At 42.4% G+C, this 20,592-nt stretch overlaps 1 protein-coding gene across 9 annotated transcripts in view; it reads right to left on the bottom strand.

Annotated features, from left to right (window-relative positions):
- Positions 1-20,592, bottom strand: part of DCTN1 (dynactin subunit 1) — a 669,529-nt gene that overhangs the window by 320,802 nt on the left and 328,135 nt on the right. For 3 of the 9 annotated variants that reach the window (XM_078674584.1, XM_078674587.1, XM_078674590.1), the window contains one exon: positions 9,306-9,326. The exons of the other annotated variants lie outside the window; for them this stretch is intronic. In XM_078674584.1, coding sequence (XP_078530710.1) covers positions 9,306-9,326 — 21 coding nt within the window. The remainder of the gene's footprint in view (positions 1-9,305; positions 9,327-20,592) is intronic. 9 annotated transcript variants of the gene reach the window in all.

A 20,592-nucleotide genomic window follows, 5' to 3' on the forward strand; every position in this document is an offset into this window, starting at 1 on the left:
TGTTTTGACGACGTTGAGGGGCCGGAGAAGGTGACCTTGAAACCTTACCCTTCCAATGTCTTCTCTTCTTTTTGGGTTTACTCGACTTTGACGAATGCGAAGCAGACAACTTCGACTTAGCCCTTTTTCGGCCTCTTCCTTCCTTCTTCCCGGTATTTAAGAGCCTTAGGGTTCATCTTCCTGCAACTGGAACAGTCCTCCCCGTCATGATCAGATGATAAACACCATAAGCAATCTTCATGGGGGTCAGCGATAGACATGTGACCCCCAGACTCTCTGCAGAGCTTGAATCCAGACTTCCTCAAAGACGACATCCTAACAGCAACACTTTAAAGATAGAATTAACAATAAAGTCAGGGCTTGACAAATCTGAAAAACTGTACTAGACCTGCAGGTCTAGAAACTTGGAAAATTCCCTCGACCCAACTGCAACCTACTTGACCTCTGTCTCTGAAAACTGAGCAAAAGTGACAAGTTAACATGATTTAAAGGCATCTTTATTGCTCAGTCCCTTTGTGAGCAATAAAAATGCCTTTAAATCTTGTCACTTTTGCTCCGTTTTCAAAGACAGAGGACAAAAGTTAGTTTGTCTTCCTACTTGCCAGAAAGGGAGAGTAGGACCTAAAAATAGCTCGTCCTCATCCATTCTCCCTCACAAATGTGAGCAGGCGAGTGGATTTGTCGAGTCCTGAAAGTATCTCGACAATACGGAGAGAGCCAGAAAGCCGTTACGCGTCGACGGCACTAAAAAAAAGGGAACGGACGTCATCACGCCGACGAGGCTCTCTTATGGCTCCGGTGACGTCATGTGGAGTCGCGAGCGGAGCCGTGCCATTGTGACGTCCTCGCGGAATGCTGGCGCAGGGGATATTCATAAGGTGAAGCCATCAGAATTAGCCTGTACAGTCTTTCATAAGCTGTAGCCATCAGAATTAGCCTGTACAGTCTTCTTGGACCTTACCTCTGAATTGGAAAATACCTTTAATAAAAGGCTTTTCTTGGATTGGATCTATGATGGCTATTTAAAAAAAAAAAAGTATTTATTTAGTAACAACTGTTTTTTTGTGTGCAGAAGATTTAAATTTTGGTGCAGTTTCAATAGGGACAGCAGTTTAAAATAAACTGCATATTTACATTACACATAATTCAGCCCCCATTTGTCACTGTCAATGCTTTGCCACTCAAAATTACTTTAGATACGCCCCCCCTCCAAGTAAGTGACGCAGGGAAGAGTTGAAGTAGGGGAGTAACTGCCTTAAGTTCTTTGGATGCTTCCCTGTTGAGGAAGACTGCTTCCACCTATGACAAAATAAACACGACTGTTGTGGTTGGCTTGACCCAGTGAAGGAATTGAATTTTTATCTGCTGACCTCCTCCAACTATGCTCGAAGGACGAATTAAAAATGCTTTTCCTCTTCAGTCCTACAGCCATGAAGGTTTCGATCTTATTGTGAATCCACAGCCTTTCATCGCTGGTATGACATCCTAAAAAAACGAAAAAGTGAGCCAGAAAAAGGGCCATTTATGATCTTTAAGTTAGTTACCCTTCTCAGAGTTGCCAGGTCAGAGCTTCTGAGGGTAAACCTATTGCAGGACTACAGAAGAGCTTCTGAGGGTAAACCTACTGCAGGACTCAAGAACAGCTAAATTTGCAGAATCTTATCCACCTATTACCTGGCTGGACACTAAGAGCTCCCCATTATTAATCTCCGAGAAGTCCTGTCTGCGATCATATAATAGATCTTCCTCGAATTTCTAAATAATCTCCTCTAATGACCGGTCATATTTCCCCCCAAAAAGTCTTTGCAGTCCCTACTTTTAGGAGTGTTGCTGCTGTGGCAGACACTTTACTTCCAGTACCATCCATCCTTCTGCTTCCTTGGAAACACTGTTTTAGGAGCCAATGGATGCCCCTTCCAAACAGCAGACAAAACGGCAGCCAGGCATGATGTTATGATTGAGAAAAACAGGTCCCTGCTCAGGAGGCTTATATCTCCGTAACAGCTCCAGAGCTGCCCATTTTGTAGCAAGAAGAATACACAATCTGCTGTAAAGTTCTGCAAGGCTGAGAAGAAGTAACAAGAGTCTTGAAGTAGAACTGGGTAAAAGAGTTTTGCTAATTGCAGATATTTAGCTTGCAGTATTTTCAGGGGAATATTCAACTTCAAAGGCCACTCGCACTAGGACATCTGGGAAGGCAATTATATCAACCACTGGGGAAATTCTCGAAAGGGAAGCCAGGAAGCCTCGTAAGGCGGAATCTGAGTGCATATCAGTATGCTTTCTGAGAAGCAATGGAGATGCCATTCTTTCTTTTGTGTCTTAGTTGGGGTGGAACCAAAGGACGGTTTTGTATGAGGCTGTGATGGGGACCGGGGTCTCTAGCGATACAATAAGTGAGACTGTAATGGAGGAGGATGAGCTGGAAATCCTATTGGCACAAGTGAGTGACTCATTAGTAAAGAGGCATTCTTTATCATGGAGGCGCCCAGTGTGCCTCTGAACCAATAGAGGTCTGGCCTTGGAAGAAATGTACACAGTTGGAAGGACGTCTGAACTGCGTCATTTACTGAAAAGACTACAGCCGGGATAACCAATGTTCACTGGAACTGCATTCACAATGAAGAGGAACGCTTCGTATCATGTTTCTTCTGAAGTTTCAACCCCGTCGACAGAGCATGTTGGCATTCTACCCGCCTTCAATGTTTTCTGGGAGTATCCCCAATGACTATGATGATGGCTTAAATGTCTCTTCCCCTTCCTGGATCAGTTGTAGTGGATCCAACGGCCATAGTGAAAAGACACCCTGTCTGGAATCTTGCCACACTCCTCGTTTATCTCCTTAGATCGTAGGGCTTCCAGCCTTACTCTGGGGCAGATGCCTCACAGTCATTAAGTGCCCTTCCTATTTTTTTATTAAAAACAATACTACAATCCTTTGTGTTATGTGAGGCTAGTTGGTAAGATAAACACAAGTGCTGTGTATCTGAGGCTGTTTTCTTTCTCCCCCCACTCCCCCCCATGGAAGGGGCACGTCACAATGGTTAAAGGCACTTGAAGGGAAAAATTACCAACTTCAAAATGTAAAATCGGTTGAAAAATTCATGAGGATGTCAAAAAGTCAAATAAAAGAAGAAGAAGAATTTGCCAAATTCTGAGAACAATACTCAGAGGAAACAGTAACAAAACCCATGGAGTGTTTAGAGATCCTACTAGCATAAGCCAGAAATAAGAATCACTGTGAGGCAAATGTCACCAAAAAGCATCATGAGACGTCGAAGCTGCTGCATTCTCAAAGGAACCGTCTTTCATGCTTTGGTATAGATCATGTATATCAGGCTGCATTTTCCCTCGGTTTCCAATCATATTTGTTGTGGTTCTTTCCCTTGCAGTCAAAGTTAGAAATGCAGTTTTAAGTGTTGTTTATCTGATTTGATAACTGAAACATTCTCCAAAAATAAAAAATCTGCCCGAGATATACTATAATGGGGTATTATTTTACTATACCATAACTTCGCAAATTTAAATATACAAATGGCTTTGCCTCATATAATGGAGAGGTAGGCGATGCAAACAGGAATATTCTAACATTTATGACTTTCAATGAAGATCCGGCAATGCAGAAGATATGCTAGAAGATCTATTAATAAAATAAATCTGAAATTACAGCTACTGTGACAAAGGATGGTTATAAATCCCTTTCTTCAGAAGCCATTATAGCTGCAAGATCTGTCCTTACTATGAGAATTGCAGACTTTATCTCACCAAGTAAAGGAGTATGGCAGAACGGCTTATGCTTGGCACTTAGATTACAGTTGTTTTGTTGATGCAAGACCATTTCAATTTGAAGGTGTAAGCGGTCTCTGTGAGAAGCCTCTTTGCATCTTTGAGGATGTCCATACATTACACAAGCCTAGGCTTTAATATTGGTGTTTTATGGAACCAGAACACCAAGCTCAATTATGGAAGGCTGGGTTGCAGGATCCGACCATGAAGTCAGGAAAGAAGGTCCAGTATACAGAACAGTGTGAGATCTTGCCAGGAGACGGTGACATCTTGAGCAGTTAGGATCATGTGTGTTCTGTAGTACATGAAATTGATCAGAACAGGAATAAGTGGAATCAGCAGAAAGATGCCAAGAAATGTCTCTGTCCAACAGATCAAAAAGGCATTCCCTTCACTGCAAAAGAATTTGGACCTGGAGCTTTGGGATTTGCGGTTTAGTGAGGTAGTAGACAGCTGTGGGAGAAGATATCAGAGAAGCCAGCACTTTACTAAAGACCTATGTGTAGTTGTAAGTACAAACAGCATATCTGCAAACTGATAGTTTGGAGACCACCCAGTGAACCTCAGGAAATACCTGATTAGCAGAAGAAAGGACAAGCCTGGAGATCCAGCAACACCAACAAATCACCCATGGGGACCAACAAAACCTGGCCCAAGGACAGCATTTCGAACATGCCCTACTAAATAAAAAAAATATTAAGAGTTGGAGATCAGTTCTTCTAGGGCACCCAGAAATAAAGAGAATATAATAATGCGTTTCATTCTTACAAAGTCACCAATATAGCCCTTTTTCAGCAGGACAATAACTTTATCCTCCAAAAGCAGGGCATGAGCCAGAGTGCATGCTCATCCTGGTGGAAGGAGATCGGCCTGGAGGGAGTGACATGGCAGGAAGGGCATAGCCCTTGCAGAGGAGCTGGATCACCCTGCATATCCATTGTGATGGTCTCACAATTGGTGAAAAAAGTGGAGACCCTCAACACCGCTGGAAGCTGGTGGTGTCGAGGGGGCAGTCAAAGACGTTTTTAAGGCAGCAGATCCAGCATCTGATTTTGGGGATTAATAGCTTTGATTCTTCTTGATGATTGTTTCGCTCAGATCCACCCTTGCCACAAAAGGATTAACTTAGGGGAAGAAGCTTGGACCAAGACTCTCCAGAAAGGATGCAGCGCCAAAGATTTTGATCACAGGATGCAGGCCTGGGTGGTCGAGAAATTTGTTGGAGGACTGCCAAGCTCGAGGAGGATTTCTCTCAGGAAGCTAACACAGGTTCCAGTAGTGTTCACTAAAAGGAAGAGGATGCTGTGAAACTGCAGAGGAGGGTTGTAAGATTTCAGTCAAAATGTTATACTTGCCCTCAGTGATGGGCAGCTCAACTCTAACGCTTCTACTGCTTTTCGCACCACCGAAGTGAACAAAGAGTTCTTCTGAAGGAGTTCTAGAGAAATAAAGGATGTCCCCTACATGAGGTATATCTAGGCCACTTGCAGTTTTATGTCCATGTCAGTGAAACTCAGAGAGGAGATCTAGACTCACACTGATGAGGGATGGTGAAACAAGAACGAAGGCCTTCGCATCCTGAGCGGGTGAGGTCACGGCTGGAATTGTGTAGCATCTGCTCGCAATGCCAGAGAGCTAAAGGGGGAGGGCATTGGTTTCAGTTTCCATTAGTAGTTAAAGTTTAACAGTCATTGAAGTAAGAAGTGAAGCTAGGGAAAGTCAGAAGATTTTCTACAACCTCAAAGTAGCAACACATTACAAACTCCTGTAATATCAACCAAGTGGTTATATTGTTCACAGGCTTACCACCAAACTCATCAGGAACACTAGGCATGAAAATACTTAGTAAAAACGTGAGATAACGTGCACCATTCCACTACATCATGAACTATCTCAGGAAGCACAGGTACTTCTGTTGCATCCTCTCAATAAAAAGCAGAAAGGCTGCCACATAAGAAAAGTAGTGAGTCAGGAAAAGAGGTATCTGTTTGATTTTGAGATTTGTATAGCGCATGGCTGCCTAGGGGCTTCCCCGCGCTGAAGAGTGCTGTGGTAAGAGCAGATCCCATTAATGGTTTAGGGGAAACAGCCAGGTCTTAAGTTTTTTCCTGAAAGCCAGTTCAATTGGCAACGCTCTGAGGTCCTGAGGGAGCTTGTTCCACAGTTTGTCAATCAAGTGTGCAAAGGATCTTCCTCCCCATCTTGATCTTTTGATTCTGGTCCTGTGGGTGCGGTGTAGATGGGAGGACCTAAGTAGTCTGGTGGGCGCGTGAGCAGATATCACATTTCTGAGTTTTCCGGGCCTTTGTTATTTACTGCCCTGTGAGCAATGCATAGGGATTTGAACTTGACTCTCGCTGCAATTGGCAGCCAATGGAACTGCTTAAGGGGTTCTCTTACCGATATGTGGCTAGGGAGTTTGAGCAGGAGCCTTGCAGCCGCGTTCTGCACAGTCTCTTTATCACGTACTTTTTGAGAGCCTAGGTAAAGAGAATTACCATAGTCCAGGCGTGAGACTATAAGGGAGTGCAGGACGGTTTTCCGTAGCTGCTCTGGGATGAGCTCCAGTATCTTCCTGAGCATTCTTAAAGAGCCAGAAGCAGATACCAGACAGTTTGTTTGCCTGTTGATTCATTGCAAGGGAGCTATCCAACCAGATACCTACATTTTTTAGAACGGGTTTAGGATCAGGTGGGTTTGCCAATTATTCAGTGGCCTAGGTATGGCCATGTTAACTAATATCATTAGTTCGGTCTTCTCTCCGTTCAATTTTAGGCAACAGTCCGACATCCAGTGCGAAAATTGGTTCAGGCGCGGAACAAGTTGTTGGTTTCCATGGTTGGGGCCATTAGACAGAGAGAAAATCAACTGGGTGTCATCAGCATACGATACCCCTGAGATGCCAAACTCCTGCATAATAGAGGCAAGCTGTCTTACGTATATATTACATTTCTTTAATGCTTCCAGGTAGAATTGCATAGTTTGTCAACCACTCTACATGTCTCATGAGCAATAACTCTGAGAACAGCACAAATCAAACAGCGAGTTATTCTGGATCTCATTACCAAACCGAGAACAATAATACAATCTCCCTAAAGCACTTTAGTGGTGCCTGAAGTAATCGGAATGTTTTCTTTGGGTCTAGGAAAGATGCCTCAAAAGCGCCATGCCTTTTTTTGATCAAGGAGTATGAAACTGATGCCTGCTACGGAGGCTTTCTAGAAAAATCATTAGAAGCAAAGCAATGTTACTAGTAGTCAGAGTCCCAGTACTTGTAGCGGACAAGAGTAACAGTCATATGCTGGGATCATGTAAGGTTCACTTTTCAGTTCTGGGGAACGGTCATTTGTATTCTGTTCATCATAAGAGTGCTCTAAGAGGCCGCGTCGGTGTGGTTTGTGGTGTTCACTATAGGTCTACCGGCTCGCTGGCATACAGTTACAAGGCCTACAGGAAAAGGCTTGCCTGTTGGAAATAAAATGGTTGTAAACCGGTACCTCAAACAGGTTATCAACATATTTAGGTCAGTAAGAACTAATTGCAACTTGAACTAATCCTTTCCAATAGAGATAAGACATAAAGAATATCAAGGTATTAGACATGAAAAGTAGCAAAACAGGTGATGAAGTACAGAGCATTACCTCCTGCTGGCAGCCTCAGGAACAATCATTATATGTGGCAGGATCTCACAGACGACTGGAAATTTTACTGCATACATTCTAGTAATGGAAAGGTCAGTGCTTCAACTACCAGCACTGGGCTACTGCAGAGACTAATGTCATTAGCTCGACCTGTTATTGCAGAGAATAAGCAATGTGCTGTTCTGACTCAAGTACTATCAATGTGGGTGCAACAGAAACAGTAAGATCAAGGTATTGCCCATGGCTGAAGTGGTAGCCAATCCTTCTGTACTCAAGTCTAACAAAACACACAACTTACTGGTAAAAAGGTCATTTAAAAATGTACAAAGGTGGTTTTTAAGACATGCAAGATTACAATCTTGACAAAAAAAACAAGTACCTGGTCGCAGTGATATATGGTCTGCATTAATCCCAGTGAAAATAGGCTCAGATAGAAATATCCTTTTACCATAATCCACTACAATAGACCTGCAGTGGCATGCACGTGAAGGATGCAATGAAATGCGAAATTCAATATGAAAGCACTCAGGAGACAGCCAAGTTTGAGAAAAACATAAGCACACATTGCAAGAAACAAGTAGACAGATAGTGCACCATATCAATATGAACAGACAGACAACAGAAGTCAGAAAAGAAGGCAAGAAAGCATGCAGATCGGTGAACCTACAGACACACGGAGGCAATTTGGGCTAGCAAGACGAGTGCGGTTACTAAAGAAGGCAGAGAACGGGCAAGCCATCCCAGCACCTCATCCCAGTAGTCGTGGCTGCTGCGAAGCGTCAAGTGAAACGCAGAACCCTTGCTTTGCATCTGAGGCACATGAGTGGTCGTCGATCAATGTCCAATATTAAATTGTGGGTATAACTTCCACTCTGCACTATAGACCCACAGCTTTCCGCAGCGTCACATCCTTCCAGGGCCTTTCTTCTTCTTGCTCATGCTCTGCAATCATCTTATTGAGCAGGGATAGTATTTCCACCTCTTCCCCCTGTGGATCTTTGCGCGGCAGACGGGCTGCTTCGCCTTTTCTGCAGCAGGACTTTTCACCGATCAGATCATCTCTCCTCCCAAAGGTATATTATCTTCACAGGCAAAAATAAAGAAACACTTTACGAGATCTATGCGCAGAAAGTCTCATCTCCAAAGAAGATCGGGGGCTTTTTGCTTGTGAATTTAAACACTCGTTCAGATGACCAACGGTAAAATATATATTTTTATTTAACTGCTTATAAGAAAGCTTTTTGTTATGATGCAATTTTCTAACATGTAACGATTGAGAATTTTTCTAAATGCAGTAGAACTCTACAGAGCAATGAAACATGGAGAACACAATTCCGTTTTTGTCGCTTATTCTTGTTTTTCAAGTCTTTTTACATTTTTGTTCAAATATTAACCTCTCGGTCAATAGGTTTGTGTTTATTTTTTACTTTTAGCCAATGTAGATTATGAACACGACGACAAAGTTAAGTAATTAAGAAGTAAGGAAGAAATGGTCATTTAAAATTATGCAGAATGGCTACTTTGGGTTCAAAGTAGATTTTCTTTTGATTCCTACAAGAAACTTCCGTAATGTCTGCTCACTCTCTCCAGGTCCAGAAACCTAAGCGCAAAAGCTAAGCTCAAGTTTAAAGTATTCCAGTGAGGTAGATTCAAGTCAGCTGGAGTCCTCATATGGACAGGATCATCTTTCAATAAAACCAGTTCATTTAAATGGTACGGTGCCAATCGTAGCCAGAGAAGCGAGGTGCACATGCAACGAAGAAGCATGCCGCTTGACAATGAGATGACCGGTGCAACAGCAATAAACATGCCAGGGGCTTTCATGCTATGAGTCTGTGACAAAAATGTTAATAAGAAACAAGCACAAGTAAGCACCACCTTTTTAGGTTTCAGTCCACGCTGCATTCAGAAGGTGGGAAAGATTAGACAGATTAGTTCAGATCATTTTAGGATAAAGGTCATGGGTTCTGTTAGAAAATGGGCAGGGTGAAAGTTCAGCAAGTTATTGTTGCACACAAAGACAAAGTATTAAAATGAGTACTAACCACGTGGTAAAAATTAGATGTGTTTTAAATAAAAATCTTTAATGGAAATTCAAAAATAGCAAAGTAAGTTACTGGTTTAGGCTATTAAAGTTTACACCACTAAGAGCAATATCATTTTTACAACGTACCAGTTCAACCAAAAACACTACTCAGGTGTTTCTTACAAATGTTTAAGAAGATATGGCTAAATCAGAGCAATTATTAACAAAATGGGAACAATAGAAGAAAAATCCATCTTCAAATGTTTCTAAAAATATTTGTTTTTCATTCGTGTTTTAATGGTTATAGAAAACCGGGATCCTCCACTTCTAAGTGTACGTTGCCTTATAATAAAATATTTCAAAGGTATAGACAGCACACATGAAAGGAAATTACATTTCAAAGACCTTTACTGTTTTTTTAGGCATTTCTCTTTTTTAACTTTTGAATACATATCCTGTAGCCTTAAAATATGTTTACTATTTTGCATACCTGCAGACTGCGCACTATTTCAAGTGCATGTACTCATGTAAAACAGATACAATTATTAAAATAGCAATCAATAGCATGAACAAAAGAGAAGGAACTGTATGGCATCATTTTGAAATCATCATCTTTTTAAGTTAGCCAGAGTAGCAGAATGTTTACGAAGAGCAATTTCAACAAAGTCAGCAGGTGATATGCATAGAATATGCAAGCTTCACAGAACAGTATTTGCAGTCCATGGCACAATCAGCAATAGTAAGTATTGTTCCAACGATGATCTCTGAATTCTCCCAATATCTTACATCCTTTCTGGAAGAAAAACTCAAACTAGCATTCCATCATCAATCTCTAAACAAGCTTATGAATCTCATACTTGAACCAAAGGATTGACATGCCGGGGCAGACGTGTCCAAAAGCACGGATCCTGTGGTCCTCCTGGGCATTTCCAGCAAACATTCATCAGCCCCAGGTAATCAGGCTCATACAGTAATTTAATGCATTGAAGAACCTTAAAGTAAGTTAACTAGACACCCTCATTACTTTAAACCCCACGACTGAGAAGTATCAGAACAACCACCATCTCATCTTTTTACTCAACAAAACTACATTAGTTTCACATAGATATCCCACAAAATGCATCCGAATTTACCCACACTTGGGCAAACAAGCTTTGTTAAAGACATGCTTGTCTCTGCAAAAGTGATACACCTTTCTGATAGAAAGAGGTGTCATTGGAATAATTATGTGTCATCACGTTATGCTGAGAAGCTTTACCGCATGGAAGCTTTATACTTAAAACGATTTACTCATAAATATTAAAGTCTGGTATCAGTTATGAACGTTTCCTGGAAAAACTGAAATCTTTCCCATCCACTAATTAGCATAAATAGAAAGACTTAACAGACCTATGTCTAGCCTTGAAACAGAATTTTTGCAGATTCACTTACAAAAATAGACATCACTACAGACAATAAACCAACTCTGTAAAATACGGAGCAAATGTACCCTGCATTCACCGTAAGATTAGACAGCACTAGCTCTAGTCCAGCTGGTACACGCCCGGTCAGTGTGATATATGCTACACTCAATGCAGCTTTTAACAGAGATACAAATAAAAGCCTCTCTGGGGATTGGTCTCCAGTGCAACTATTTCTGAAAACGGGTCACAAATTGTGCACTGACTATTTCCGAGTGGAATTCGATTTTATGAACCAACTTATGCACCAATAGGTCAGTCCACAAAATAATCACTAATAGTGAACTGCAGACCACCCCACCCTCTGAATACTCATTAGGTATGTCGCAATTTGTGACTCACTACGAATGGTCAAAATCAGAGAGATGGTGGCCAGCAGATCACCATGTCTTTGATTGCCTTTAAATAAAGGCAGTATTTTAAGTTTAAAACGCAGCCCATTGTCTTTAAAGGAAACTGGGCTGCGTTTAAAAAAAAAAAGTTTTTTTTCCTAAAAGTCTGAGCATTGGCAGTGTTACACCTGGACCACTGCCTACTCCGTAACTCATTTTCTTTACATTCACAAAGGAAAAAGGGGTCGCAATTGAACACCCGTCCCCTTCCCTTCTGCGAATGGGTTACCACCACAGATCGGGAGCATACGTTCTTTCACCGTTTTGCAACTCGACTAGTGTTGCAAAACATTGTTGGATCTCAAACCTATTCACAATTTGAAGGGACACCTACAACATGTGCTCCCAGAATTGGGAATCTGTATCCATTGCAAATTCCAACGTGGGAATCGGTAAAAGTTTTAAGCCCCCCCCCCAAACGGCATACCTGTCCCACTTGGGGTGACAAATGCAAAAACAACAATTGATGGACAGAATGCAGAACAATGTCATACATTCATCCCAGTACAGAGACTGGGGCCTAAATCCATCGTTTTTTGGCTCACAATGCCATTTCAGACAGGGTAGCTTGACTCCAGTGGCATGTTCACCATGCCGTCCTAGGATGCTTGTTTCCAGTCCAGGGAGGACCTGGCCTTGAAGTTTGGCTGGACTGTTCCCATTGGGCACAGGGTCAAGACTGATTTGCATATGGCTGGGTTCAAACTGGAATGGCATGGTGAGCAAAAAACAATTGATTTAAACCCAGATCTCTGCACTGGGGTGCATGTATGACATTGTTCTGCATTCTGTCCGTCAATTGCTGCTTTTGCATTTGTCACCCGAGTGGGACGGGCATGCCCAGACGTGGGTCCTGTGCTCTCCATGTACTGAAGTCAAGATATCCTGGCTGATGAGGAGTGAGACCCTGAAACCGGTCCTAGGATGCTTGTTTCCAGTCCAGGGAGGACCTAACCTGGCAGTTCGGGCTGGACTGTTCCCATTGGGCACAGGGTCAAGACTGATTTGCATATGACTGGGTTAAAACTGGGATGGCATGGTGAGCAAAAAAACGATGGATTTAGGCCCAGATCTCTGAAATTGGGATAATGTAAGCCCTTGTTTTGCATTCTGTCCATCAATTGTTCTTGCATTTCTTTGAGGTAACTACCAGCAGAGTGCATCAGGGAGAGGGAGCTCTTGGATTCTTAAAGAGGCAGGATACTTTTTCCCCTCATCTTGCAATGAAAGCCTACAAGGATCCGTTTTGTGCTTCCCTTGTATACATTTTCACATCTTTCTGCACACTAGATACTGCAATGCAAGAATGAAACTTATTTCACTTAGGCTTGAAACTGTTATTTCATGATCATCATAAGTTATTCGGGGGAAAAACTGCTTATGATAGGCTATTGCTGGGTGCTGCTCATCGTGAAGATGTATTGACACTGACAAATTGTATGATATTTGGAAAACACTCCTAGGAGAAGTTCTCCAGGGTCGGCACACGCAGTGGGGAACTACTCTAGTGTTTAGGACTCTCAATGAAGATCCTACAAAGCAGAAATGTTAGTACACTTGGTTATAAACATCTCTCAGTAGAATAAGTTACGTATGCACTGAATGAGTCTGATTTTCATAAAATGACGGCAATCTCTATTTATAAATTAAAAAATAAAAATAAAATCTTTAACCATAACAGAAAAAACAGCATTGTAAAAAAATAAAATGAAAAGACTGAATGTACCTTATTTCTTGTTAGTATTGACATTTTCATTTACCAACAGGTTAGTACAATGCAGCAGTTACCTTCAAATCATTTTGAAGGTACAACAATCAAGAAAAACCATCTACTTGTATCGCCAAGTCAACAGGAGACCTTTCCGCCAGTCACTAGTATGTACAGTTTATTAACAGCCTGTCTTAAGAGGCATGAAAGTCATTATAGTTAACCTGTGGGAACTATCCAGACAAAGATGTCATTATCTATTCAGTTGTCCTCGTTGCAGGCTTAGCCATGAAACTATTAGTCATAACATTATGTTGGTCTTTAATGTATTACAATGAACCCCAAACCCTTCCGGATGTTGACTGAACATTTGTTGTTATTCAAACATTCAGTCTGTGTCAGATTCTGGGTTGAGCACTTTCTGTGCATGTTATTTTGAAGTGTTATTGAACAGGATGGTATCTGGCGAGAAAGGTCAGGTGGGTCTTCGATATTTAGCTATTGTAGGCTCAAATAAGAAGGATTTCTACAGGTTTGTTTCATGTTATCCGAGACCTCTACAAACCCTGAAGGGATTGTTTTGTGCAAGTCGAACAGTCTATAGACAATTACACATCAACACACTTTCTAAAAATGTGCTTTAAAAAAACCTCTTCTTTCAAGCACGCTCTTATTTGAAGATTCCTTTAAGCACAAAGAATGCTGTACGAAGTAAATTAATTAATTTCATGGTACACTTTGATGTTGCCAAGACTGATAATCCCGGTCTGAACACTGTTTGACTGGCTCCATTAGTTGACGCCTGCTATTGAAGAGCTTTTTCATATAGTGTGTAATTTCCACACTAACAGGACATTTTCCTTATGGCAAATAAGTTTGACTACATCAACCATCTGTACTGGATCCAAAGATTAGCACCTTATTGAACATGCATTTAAGAAAACTTTATTAAGTGGTCGCCTTATCACTCTTGAAGTTCCTTTGTCCTGATGATGACCCTTTAAACAACCTTGGGTTGAAACGCCGTCGACGCTTCCAACATGGCCTAAATTTCAGAGGACATTAATGTTTGATTGTGTACTGTGTCAATTGTTGCATGTATATTTTCCTCTGCCATTGTGTGTGTTTTTGATTTCTCATATGTTGTGTTGTTTTTTTTTATTATATGTTAAGAGTGTAACTATTTGAGCGCCCGTTTTTCATTAAAAGTATTTATATTTTGTACATGGGTTTCTGTGATCTTCTGGGTATATTTGGCCTTTTCTTTTCTGCTTTTGGTATATTTCAATGGGTGTTTAGTTGTATATTGTGTGTAAATACAGCCAAAGAGTCTTTGTTTGGAAAACAGTTATTGTAACCCCTGGCTCTTGCTCTAGGGTTGCCCCTGTGGTTAGTTAAGTACTAAATACACAAGTCATCTTCAAACATATGCAGCGAACTAGGTTTGGTCTTTAACAACATAGAATAAAAGGTGTTACCCAACACCAGTGTCACCATACTTAAAGTGTACAAATGTAATAATTACTAAAATTCAACGTAAAATGAATGCATTACAACAGTTATGGCTAAGCACGTATAAATATTGTGGGCTGGAGACACTCCATCCCTTGAGCCTTGAATCCCATCAAGGTAGCAGCGGGGCGTGTAGACCATGTCACAGGATTACTCCGCCAACCTCACTGGAAAACCACCACCACCACCCAAAATCCCATTCCCAGGCTGTAAAGACCACATTAGCTGCATTGTATGAGACCGTTTTCAATACTGCTCTTGGAGATTCAGAGGTTGTACAGCTGAGTATCTAGGTGAGAAATATCGTCCAACCAAAATACTGAATCCAGAATACAGACTACCATGGTCTCGTGAAAGCAAAGGTAAAAAGTTATTGATAAATTAACTATTCATTACTTCACATTCCAGGAACTTATTCTTTTCAGCATATTTTTGTGTAATTTACAGTTCTGTACAAGTCCATATCTTCCTCCAATTCGGTCACCATTCTCTTTTCATACGCCTATCACAGCCCAGTACTTGATGACTCATCGAACAATCTCAGCGCGGCCATTCACACCAACTGACCTCCTTGCAGTGGTTCACCCCATTTTCAAACTTTCTCGTACACAAATTCTGCACCTTTAAACAAGCACAATAAACAAATAACCTTTGACTGCTCCAGTAAGAATTCAAAATAGTTCTCACTTTTGCTTTTGTTTTGCGGTAATGCTTTTTCTGGTGGATATCGTATCTGCCTGTGGATTCCTCCCCGTGGAAAGCTGGTGCAGGAGTAATTCAAAAGGTGAGAAATCCACAGTCAGATGTATGCATCAGAAATATATGTATGTATGTATGTATGTATGTATGTATGTATGTATGTATGTATGTATGTATGTGTGTGTTGTCAATGAATGTAGATCTAGAGTCAAGAACAGTAAATCTGTACTTGCCTATATATATTTACCTTCACGTTATAATGGTAGTCTATATGAAATGCTGAAAAAAGTCTGTCAAAAAGAGACAGAGGAGTGAGTAGCTCTTCTCCAGATCAAAGCTAACAGGTACAGAAAGAAAAGAAAAGCGCCGACATCCATGCGCCAGGGTGGCTCCTATTTAGGTGACCACGGCGTCACTTCCAGCGCCAACACCACTCAGAACCCAACAAAGCCACCTGACGGCACGCAGGGTACTTCCTGCTCACCCAAAAGTTTTCGTATCCAGTCTGACACCTGGAATTCAAAGGTAAGGAATCTGCAGCTAGAAATCTTGATCAGATACAATTGTTTGGTAAGACGGTAGTAAAACCTCAAAAACATGGTTTAACACAGTTCAAGCACTGCCATGGCCACAGTATGGGCACAGCATACCATGCATATGGCTTGATTGAGTATTCTTGCTGTCCATGCAGGTTTTGTGATTAGCCATAAAATAACCAGACTCTTAACTAGTTTGCCCACCATGAGAGTGCAATAGCCTTGTTATATGTACTTGCGAGCAAGGCCTTAGGATAGGAACCAGAGGTACGAGAAGAAATGGTAAAATGAACAAGGGCTTGGACTCCCCACTGATATTTTAAATGGTGGGATACTAACCTGCCTCGTCATCGGTCATCAACTGAAGATTATCCAACACATATTAGAAAGGGTTTGTACCCTATCCTGCCGGGACAGAGTGGAGGGATAGGAGAGACGTAGAAGAGGAAGGAGATTAAGACTGCAGTTGGTAAAGTTCCACTGGGATAAAAGTATTCAGTCCTGCCAAAGAAGAGTCTTTCCCTGCTATCCCTATATTCTTCATAAAGACAACGACTCACTGACCCAGGAAACCGTGTGATAATGGGTCCATTCATCCCTCCTAATGGGGTGACTCCCACTAAGGTTGTTATGGGACTAGACACATATTTCAATAAAATTCACCTTTACACCAGTTACAATTTCATTTCATTTTATTTTTCCTCACATTCTTTGAAAGGAAGTTATGTTACTTGTCACACTGATTGGTAATGAGCTAATCTTAATGTAAGGTAGAAATCAGAAGTGGTATCTGATCACCTCGGTAAATCCACACAAAACTAATGTGCAGAGCCAGGCTCCCTTAGGAGCAGAGATTCAAGACCTTGAGAGAACCACGCTCTACTTTGAAAACATCTACCAATACGCCCATTGTGACAGTGATGCAAGAAATGCAAAACTGGACTCAAGTCTTTCCAGTAGTTCCTATCAAAGGCCTACAAGTACCAAGGCAGACAGCACAGCGAGACAAACCCGCAGTTACTTCCAATGAACTTCACTGAGGAAGACAGAAGACTTGTGTTGGCCCCAGAGGCAAATCAATTCTAGTGGCATCTATAAAAGTAACTGGCTGGACAATTTTGGATGCTTTAGCATTTTAACAATAAAAGAGAATTGAGACTGCAGACTTTACCTTGAGCAGAATGTCACAGAAACCTTGATTTTTGTATGTTTATATTTGGAGCGGTCATTCACACTGAATGGGAAGCGTATGAACCAAAAGGTGCATGAAGGATAGCAGAGCAGTGTGGGAGAAAGCTCCACACAGATACCTGTTAGCCAGTTAGATCCTCTCAATACTGGGAAAACTCTGAGGTAAAGTTGATCAGGAGGTACTCCGACTCAACTAAAGTGACATATGATGGCGGTGAACCGCACCGACCGAACAGAAGACTGACCCCTTTCTAAAGTATTATGAAATATTAGACCACATTACTTCATTGGCATTACTGATAATTGAATACTTTGTTCAGCACCAGATTATATTCTACTTTACAAAGGATGGTGCCCTACAAATGTGGATTTATTTGAAATTGTCATGTGTGAACTTAACTTTCTTAGCATCCAAGGCAGACAGCAACCGAGCAGGGCTGCACAAATGCAAGAGGTCCCTTAGCAAGCTGTATTAGGTGGAGGGCTTCCAAGTTTGCAAGAAGTGCTGCAGCCTATCCAAGCATTACTAACCCCCTAAACAACCACCTGCTATAATGCACTGCCGGTTCAAGAAACCACTTCCAAAAAAGGCACATGAATCAGGGCTCGTGAACAACAAAGAAGCGCACTGTGCAAATATGAGTGAATAAACAACGTACAAATAGTAATAGTGAGTTTCAAAGCGTCAAAAGCGTGGAAATAAGAGCCCATTTGTCAGATTTTCTTTTCTTCTTAAACCCAAGCCAGGCCATCAGTTTGCCCACAATGGCGGCATAAAATGAGCTGAGGTAGGATTCATATCCATACTAATATTATAAAGAGAGCCCAAACCTTTGAGGCGGGTAATCTCAGTAACCACAGCACCAATCACAACACCCAATACAGCGTTGGAAAGGGCAGTTGCAGCAGAAGGACATAGGCTATGCAGACGGCCACCATATATATATATTTTTTTTTTTGCAGCGTTTTATATAGCGCAAACTTGACCCGAACTGAAATATCAGAGCGCTTTACATAGCACCAGTTACGTTACATGAGGACACACATTAATTTTTGTTAGGCACGGGGAGATTAAGTGATTTGTCCAGAATCACAGGATGTTTGGCATCGTTACCAAGACTCTAACCCAGATCCCCAGGTCGAGCGCCTTAGCCGCTAGGCCAACTCCTCTATACATTTAAAAGGTAAAAGAACCGTGCCAGCAAAGTAGTCCCTAGCGGGGGTGTCTGCGTTGTGCTGTGGGCTGGGGGCGTGACTAACGCTGGGGGCGTGTGGTACGGCCATCACATCGTGGGCGTGACAATTGCTGGGGGCATGACAAACGCTGGGGGCATGTGTCCGCCCTTCATGCCATGTGAGTCGTACATACAAGCGCCAATTACGTTGCTGCGCAGCATCAAGGGGCACGCTGGGGGCGTGACACGCTGGGGACGTGAGAAACGCTGGGGGCGTGTGTTCGGGCTTCATGCCATGTGAAAGCAATTGCGCCGCATTAAGGGGCATGCTGGGGGCGTGAGAAACGCTGGCAGCGTGGGCTACGTTCCGCCCTTCATGCCATGTGGGTCGACATTAATCAGAAGATCGTCTGCTGTGGCCGTGTGCTGGGGGCGTGACAAATGCGTTCACCTGGAGGCCTGGTAAGTAACGTTACTGCAGCCTCTCCTGCGCGCTGTTACTGAAATCTCTCATTCAACGAAATTACACGCGCCTGCTACCATCAACCAGGGCTCTAGCCGGGCTCAGGCGGCAGATCAGTACACTAATTACACGCGCCTAATAACATCAACCAAGGCTGCAGCTGGGCCTCAAGCGGGGGAACACGCAAATGAGCGTGTCTGCGGGGGCAATTACTGCAGCCTCTCCTACTCGCTGTCACTCAACTCTCTCATTAAACGGATTTACCCGCGGCTGATAACTCTCTCATTCAACGACATTACACGTGCCTGCTAACATCAACCAGGGCTGTAGCCGGGCTCAGGCGGCGGATCACTACACCAATTACACGCGCCTGCTAACATCAACCAGGGCTGCAGCTGGGCCTTCTCCGTCCCTATTCTAATGAAACAAAAAATGTTGTCTACCGCGAGATTTTAAAATAAATTGCCCTTGCCAAATACACACATTACACACATTCTATTTCATACCCGGACAACGTCGGGTGGGCTGCTAGTCATTCATAAGAAGGTAGGAGGCCTTGGAGACCTCCTTGTTTTTCAGTCAAAGCGCAGCAGTATATCAAATAATTCAAAAATATGTTTTTCTGTTCTATAACGAAGATCAAGAATGCAACAGGAAACTTCTAAAATAAAGGTATTTCTTCATCCCCCTGATGAGGTGCCGAAGCACATTAGTGGTTGGTGGCGGGTCTTTAGACTGGGCACGTGGCCACCGTTCCTGCCATGTTTGCACTCCAATAGAAACGCCTTATGGGTGACAACACCAAGTTTGTCGCCCGCACTCCAGTCTTATGCTTATGGTGTGTGATACGATGCACTCGATGGATGGAAGAAACAAACACTATCATGCTCGCGCAAGAGTGTCAGACATGAAGTACAATCAAGAGTGGCACAAGCCTGTACGTGGGCAGCTGCTAGGAGTGAAGTGAGCAGTTCTGTTCAGTAGTACAATAAAGAGAGAAAGAAGCCACTCAAACACAGGAGGGCCATAGGCGAAAAGCTGCAGCTTTACCTGAGCTGTAATAACCAGGTGAGGTCACTGTGATGCTCAATCACTGCTTCTGACACCAATGACTCAGCACCAAACACCTGAAGAATGAACTGAGCATCAGCTTTACCTGAGCTGTAATAACCAGGTGAGCTTACAATGATGCTCAACCATTGCTTCTGATACCAATGACTCAGCATCAAACACCTGAAGAATGACCTGAGCAGCAGCTTTACATGAGGTGTAAAGACGTCAGACGTCACCTACCCAGTCGGTCTTTGGGCAAAATTCCTCTCATCTCTCCGGCTGTCTCTTCCCTCATCCTCCCCCTTCACACTTCCCCCTTCCCCCCTCCGCTCTATTTGTCTCACCTTTCTTTCCTCTCTCAATGTGTTGCGTATTTTTGATGCAATGTGTAATTGTTATCTTTTTCTGTAACACTGTGTAACCTAATGTAAAGCGCTCTAATACCTACGGGTCTAGCCAGCGCTATATAAAACTCATTAAATAAATAAAATAAATACAAATAAATAAAGGTGTAATAACCAGGTGAGATCACAGTGATGGGGGGACCTCAGCTTCTGGCACCAAAGACCAAGCATCAAACACCTGAAGAATAAAATTGAGCAGCGGCTTCACTCGCTGGGGTTTATGAACAGCAAAGGGTGTGCACCCTGCTTTCTTATGCATTTCAGGAATAGAATAAGTCTGGAGGAAAAAAGTTGAAAACTGAAAAGGGACCTACAGTCTGCACCTTGCATTTTATTCGCTGAAAAGATACTTGAATCAGACGAAACCGCTATTCTGCAGCGCCATCTAGTGGTGAAAACGAAATATCTATTTAGCCGGGTATAAAAGAAACCTTCTGCCAGGGATGGATTTGTGCCTCTGCGCTTCGTTTTGGGTCTGATACTCTGGTTTTGCTCCCCGTGTGGGGCTGGTGACAGCGATGCCCCTCTGTAATAATAGGATGGATG

Source organism: Lissotriton helveticus, chromosome 2_1, assembly GCF_964261635.1.
Source record: "Lissotriton helveticus chromosome 2_1, aLisHel1.1, whole genome shotgun sequence".
In the NCBI taxonomy this organism is placed as follows: Eukaryota; Metazoa; Chordata; class Amphibia; order Caudata; family Salamandridae; genus Lissotriton; species Lissotriton helveticus.